General features: G+C 28.5%; 1 protein-coding gene across 1 annotated transcript in view; it reads left to right on the top strand.

The window, feature by feature from the left end:
- Nucleotides 1-7254, top strand: part of LOC112461771 (transient receptor potential protein-like) — a 96010-nt gene that overhangs the window by 53595 nt on the left and 35161 nt on the right. The window contains exons 2-5 of the mRNA XM_025027149.1: nucleotides 735-879; nucleotides 1383-1478; nucleotides 2822-2961; nucleotides 3169-3370. Coding sequence (XP_024882917.1) covers nucleotides 735-879; nucleotides 1383-1478; nucleotides 2822-2961; nucleotides 3169-3370 — 583 coding nt within the window. The remainder of the gene's footprint in view (nucleotides 1-734; nucleotides 880-1382; nucleotides 1479-2821; nucleotides 2962-3168; nucleotides 3371-7254) is intronic.

Here is a 7254-nt window from a genome sequence, read left to right as displayed (position 1 = left end):
TGTATTCCCTTGTTAAATTTAAATAAAATTTTTTAATCTTATAAATTTGTTATCATACATTCTTTGCTAATTGACACAATGTAAAGATTTTTCAAAGTAGTGCAACAATTATTTTTTGAGGCAATATGTTCTCTCTGTAATTGGCGCTGTAATTTAAAGAGATATCATTTCTTTTTTGTAATTGTAATAGATCACTTGAAGCGCGACTCTTCTTTTTGATAAGGTAACATAATTTTGTGATGTGTATCACTTGGGTTATAATTTTTCGAAAATAAAGATACTACTGCTTAGATTTTTCGAGATATAAAGATTACGTCTACCACTTGTTACTTAGGTTTTTTTTAGGTACAATTTTTTTTAGCTACCACTTTTTTTTATTCGAGGTAACAACATATACACTACTATGCGTGTACTTGGCGCCTTTTTTTACCTTTTTTTTTAAAAAGGTAATTTTGTACGGATAAGAAGAACGTGACTACAGTTGGTAATCGATTAATCGATTAATATAATAATATATGCATTGTGTTAATTAAAAATAAGATTTATATAAAATATATTTTGCTTGCGAGTAAAATATAGTTTTAACGAAGCAAGTTTTGCCGAAACAGATGTTGTAAAGAGTAGTTGATAAGATTCTCATAATTATTATTATAAATAAATTTTTTAAACATATTTTTGAATAGAATTGTTTTAATAACAAAGATATGGTAATTGTTGTATAATTTATCAAACAGGTTAATCGAAGAGAATCGAGATCACCCGGAGATATTAAATATCAATTGTGTCGATCCATTAAATCGGTCGGCGCTGATAGCCGCTATTGAAAATGAAAATATCGAGCTTATTAAGCTGCTGCTCGAATTGGGAATTGAAGTGAAGGTAAATATCGTGGGGTCGAAACGGTACGATGTCTCTCATGAAAATTATGCGCGACAGCCGCTCCCCTAATTATTGTTGGTAATACGTATCACGCTGATGTACCATAATCGATGTCTACCGGGATATGCTAATAACAGTTCTGTGCATATATCTGGTACATTTTAGGTTACCATGTATTCATTCTCACAGAAAGTGTTCAAAATGTTCCTTTCAGTTTTGGACGCTGCTAAACGTATAACATCATCGATTTCTATAAAAAGCGCATGTATTGCTGAAGTCCATATCAATAAAATTATCAAGACACAAATATTATTGAACGATAATAAAAAAATAAGACAAAAAATAAAAAAAATGTTGACGTATAAAGTTTATCCCATGTACGAAACGATACAAGCCACTATAAGTGATGTTACTATTAACCATCTGCGTTGCAAAATGTCTTAGCTACATCCTGACGCCTAAAAGCGTAAAACACTTAAAACCATAATGCATGTATCTTTCAGGATGCACTTTTGCATGCCATTAAAGAGGAGTACGTGGAGGCGGTGGAAGTCCTACTGGAATGGGAGGAAAAAATACACAAGCCAGGGCAACCTTACGTGAGTTTGATAATACTATCATTTTGTCCCATCTTTTTTTATTAATTCTAACAGCGATTTAAGACTTTTCATATATCTTTAATAGAAATAGTTTCAATAGAAACCTTCAGCCAATTTTTAAAGTATAAAATTTTTTATATAAATTTCTTCGGTGAATATAAAAGATTTATATCTCAACTGAGTTTTTGTGCCTTTAAATTTTAAATTTTATTTTTTCCTTTAAGGATGTATTGGCTATATCTTCAAAACAATGAGAAGTCGACAAAAATTTGTGCAATTGTTCTTTTATAGTCTTCCTGATGTGCTGCAAAAAAGTTGGAACGAATCCACTAAACGGTTGCTAAGTTATAACGATTTTAAGGATGTATTGGAGGTATTTCAAATATATTCAGAAATGGCTAAAATTTTGAGATGTATCTTTTAAATTTAAATTAAAAATACTCTGTAAGTGATTTACTAAACGATTTAAGAGTTATCAAGCTTAAAGTTGATGAAATTAAAATTAACATTATTCCTTATTATTATATTATAGAAAATCGACATTTTTGCTGTAAATATAAATAAAAACGATGAGATATTTCTAAAACTTTTTTTATATGTAAAACATATCCATCATTGATCTTGTATTTTAAGTTTCAAAATTTTTTGCTAAATTTTTTAATTTTTTAATTGTTTAAACAATATTAATTATTTAAATGACAAAAAACCATACTCAAATTGTTAACGGTAATTTTTTCTAATATATAAAAAATATTGAGTTTGACATACATGCAAAGTCTTTATTTTAGTAATTTTTTATTAAAAGCTAACTTTTGGCAGGGTTGTACGGTCAATACATCCTTAAATATTTCTTAAATTAAAAAAATCAAAAAGATTTATATTTTTTATGTAACCCATCTGCATAAAACAATTTTTTTAACATCGAGAATAGCAACTTTATTTATCAAGGAAATAATTTTTCCTTAATAGACTTTTATCTCTATGTACGTATTTTAAATAAGTGATGAGATTGTTTTACACTTTTTAAATAATTAAAATACAACATTGATTGCAACATTGTTAAAGTTTATTCAAAAAATTAATTATGTTTTTAAAAATTATTATCATTATTTCTAAATAAATATAAAATATTTCAGTAAAAATACAGCGGATTGGTATAGATTTCTCGGGTACAAAATATTAGTATAAATTATCTATTTAATGATTCTAGTATTAATCTTAGACTTTGAAACAAAACAATTATGATTTAACTAAAACTTCCTGTGTAACGATTATACACCTCCTTAATGAGTTAATCATTGATTACGAAAATTCAAACACAATACTTTCACATTTTATTTCAGAGTTGGGAAGCTGCAGATTCATCATCAAATTTTACGTCGGATATAACTCCGTTGATTTTGGCAGCTCATAAAAATAATTACGAAATACTGAAACTGCTATTAGATCGTGGTGCGACTCTTCCAACACCTCACGATGCAAGGTATACAAAAGATGAAACGTACTTTATAATAACAGTTCTCAATTTACTATTTTATTACTTTTGCCTTTTAAATTAGATAAAATATTTAACGACTTGAAATTTTTTCGATGCATTTTATATTAATTATTTTTTTTATACTTATTCCTGTATAATTAAATGATCCTTGATGTAAAGATGAGAGGAAGCGGCATTGTCACTTTATTGTAGGTGTGGTTGCGACGAGTGCGTCACTTCCAGCGAACAGGACTCCCTCCGACACTCGCAATCTCGAATAAATGCGTACCGAGCGCTCACTTCGTCATCTCTAATCGCGCTTTCATCGCGAGACCCACTTTTAACGGCCTTCGAGCTTTCATGGGAACTGCGCCGTCTCAGCAGGATGGAGCAAGAATTCCGCGCCCAGTACAACGTACTTAATTGTTAATTTTTCTCTCCCTCTCCTTCTTACTCGAGTTGCTTGAGACTTTTTAAATGATCGTAACTGAAATTCATACTCTCTAAATCTCATAGATTGGTTTCGCTACTAATATATTAGAGTGATTATGATAATCACTCCAAAAGAGAGAGTTATAGCTCTATTTGCGGGCACTCATAAAATAGAGGCAAATTTTTCACTCAAATTTTTAGAGCGGCTACTACACCTGAGTGATACGATCTCATTCTAAAGCTATAGTGAATCGTGATTCACATAAAGTAGATTGATAAATGACTCTAACAGAGTGTTCCACTCAAAATTGTACATTGATATAATTCACTCTTATGGCCACTGATCTTCTGGATAGAAGGACACTCGAAAAGAATCCCCTTTCACTCAAATGGAATGCGATTTCACTCCAACTTATAGAGCGAAATTTTACTCTTTCTTAGAGTGGCGAATTACTTGAAATGCACAGACTCAATTTTCACTTTTCGTTTTTTTACACTTTCTTTTCACTCGTTTTGACTAATATTTCACTCTTCGACTTTTAGAGAGTATGTACAATCTTAATTATTTGCATATCTACTGGGTTCTTTAAAACCGGGTATATAGCTTGATCTTATATCAAGGTTGTATATATACAATAAAAAAATTTTTTAAAATAATATCCGCTCGATAAAAACAATAGCTAATTACAGAAAAAACGACCAGATATCGAGTAATAATCAGGTGTTAAAAAAAATTAACTTTATTAGAGCAATTCGTTTTAATTGCTGTATAAGCTTACGTTTCGATCGTATACTTGGTCTTTTTCAGAGCAATTACAAAACAATATAAAAAATAATAAAAATAATAATAAACCATTATAGATCACATTTAAAGCGTTGAAATAAATACGATAACGAAGGCAAAGTCAAAATAGTAATTGTAATTTAAGTCAATGACTAAAATTAAAACCTAAATCTAAGTCAAGAATTTAAAAATTGCAACGTAATGTAAAAACATTTACGAAGAAGTCCCATAATGGGATATCACTTTAATAGTAAAAATCCGTTACAGCTGATTCGAGTAACTATATTATCTTCGTTAGAAAGCACCCATGTAACTCCAGTCTGCTCTGAGGACTGTTGCATAATGATTTACAAGTTAATAATATTAAATAAAATAACATGTAAAAGAACTTGTATTATTAATAATTAATTCATTTATTATGTGTTGGCAAATTAAGAATGTACTTTCGGTTTGTATTATTGACTTATAAATCATTATGCTGATCCCTGGTTGTACATGCATTTCTCCAGATCAAGCGAGCATGATGAGCAAACACGAATGAACAACTTGCTTCAATGAGTGCGAACAGTGTTGTTATTCGCAATTATTGAAGCAAATTACTCATTTTATTTGCCTTTGCTTGGTCTGGATACGGCTTAATATGCAGGCGCAGTTTTAGCGGTGAATTCAGTAACACAAAAATAATTCTAGATATTCATATAAATGTTTTTGTCTTACCCAAATTTAACAAAAATTATGTTCACTTTTCTGTTGTAACTGCTCGTTATTATATCATTACTCAATTTTACTGATCTTACAATTAGAAAAAGTTTTAAATGTCCAATTCGAATTTAGACGTTGACTTTTACCGAAAGCAAATTTATGGATGGAGTTCTATAAATAAGCTCATATTAATGAAATTATAGAAACGCAGAGATTATTAAATGACAATATCAAACAAAATAAAAAAAGGATAAATGTTTGTTGGCAAATCAATAAACATGGTAGTGCCTCGCACTAAGTGTACACGCGCGAAGCAAGTCATGAGCGCTATACATACGTTACTTAACTAGTGCAGGCAAGATTTATTGTCTAGCTATAGGGGAGATCGGGGTTACAGCATGACCCATATTTCAGAATTTCGAAGTTATTATAACTTCTTAGACAACTAATTGTTGTGACTGCCTGTACAAATATAATAGAGGGAACTTTCTTCTATGTGTTAATAATGCCCATTACGATTCTGTTAATCGTATATTTTGTTTTGTAATAACCAAAATACGAACATGTAACAACGTGGCTATCTTCTCATGGTGCCGAGATTTAGTTGTCCAGTAGCGCAGGATAACAAATATGTTTGTAATATATCAGTACAAAATTACCTTTTTCAAAAAAGGTAAAAAAAGGCGCCAAGTACTCGCAATGTATTCTGTAAATCCAAAAATCCAACCTAAGTAGTAGTAGCTTTATTTCTCCTTAACAAAATTATATCACAAAATTGCGTTACCTAACTACTCAACCTAAATGACATGTTATTTCAAAAAAATATATGAAATCTTTAAATTGCGCTAATTACAAAGAGAATATATATATTGCTTTGAAAAATAAATTGTTGTGCAATTACTTTTAAAAAATAAAACTCAAGTGGTACATATCTTTGTGCTTCCATTCAAGGGTCTTCCTATTCCAACCCAATTAGTAGCTTTAATTCTCCTTAACAAAATTATAATATTACACAGAATCATTTTAATCACAAAGAATTAAAAAGGTAACAGTAGAAAATAAAAATATTTAATTAAAATAAAATAAATTTTTCTTGTAAAAAAACTTGGCGCTGCTTTTTTACTCCCATCGCATTCTTCTCTAAATTATGTTTATTTTTTTTTTTATTCAATCAAAAATTTCTGTACTTTATTAAATTTCGAGATCTAGCAGCGCCAAGTCTTTTTACAAAAAAAATTTATTTAGTTTATTTTAATTAAATATTTTTATTTTCTACTGTTACCTTTTTAATTCTTTGTGATTAAAATGATTTTTTGTAATATTATAATTTTGTTAAGAAGAATTAAAGGTACTACTTGGATTGGAATAGAAAAACCCTTGAATGGAAGCACAAAGATATGTACCACTTAAGTTTTATTTTTTAAAAGTAATTGCACAACAATTATTTTTTAAAGCAATTTATATATTCTCTTTTTGTAATTGGCAGAATTTAATAATTTTATATATTTTTTAGAAATAACATATTATTTAGGTTAAGTTAGATAACGCAATTTTGTCATATAATTTTGTTGAAGAAAAATTAAGCTACTACCATTTAGGTTAGATTTTTGGATTCACAAAATACATTGCGTGTACTTGGTGCATTTTTTTACCTTTTTTGAAAAAGGTACTTTTGTACTAATATCACGCATTTTGTAATACTAAGCAAAGAAACAAATTAAATTTTTATTGAATTAGCAAATTAGTAATTAGTTACAAAAAATTACTTATTAGGTACATAAAATATAATATTTAGGTACAAGTAAATTACGCATTACTTAAAAAATTGGTAAATTGTAGAATCAGAGAAAAATTTCTAGTTACGTGAAAATTAGTATTTAGACAAAAATAAATTAATTTTTTGTAAATTGGTAATTAGTAGAAATAAATTCTTTATTATTAAAATAATTAATATCTGTCAAAAATAAATTACTATCTATACTTATTTAAAAATTAATAACTAGTGGAAAATAATTATCAATTTTTTCAATAATGAATATACCGCCGTAGAGTTAGCAGACAAATTGAATATTTTGGAATTATTCTTTTTCATATAATTTGGGAATTATTTGGGGAAGTTTGGGAAAATTGTTTAAACATTTGGGAAAGAATAGATTTTTTGTTATTAACAAAATTTATCAAGCGTCAAGTTAGCAGATAGTGACTATGTTTAATGTTTATCCCAGCAAACGAAAAAAGATTGAAAAGAATTAAAACGGGATTGCCAGGAATTCAATTAAGGACTTTCCGAATTCCATTCTGTCCAAAAAAGGGATTGAAATAGTTTCAATATCATGGAATTCCTTATTTTGGAAAGAATTTGTCTTTTTTGAATCCCATCC

Source organism: Temnothorax curvispinosus, unplaced genomic scaffold, assembly GCF_003070985.1.
Source record: "Temnothorax curvispinosus isolate PA1 unplaced genomic scaffold, ASM307098v1 QBEX01011751.1, whole genome shotgun sequence".
In the NCBI taxonomy this organism is placed as follows: Eukaryota; Metazoa; Arthropoda; class Insecta; order Hymenoptera; family Formicidae; genus Temnothorax; species Temnothorax curvispinosus.
Note: the sequence above shows the minus strand (reverse complement) of the source record. Positions and strands in the feature narration are given on the sequence as shown.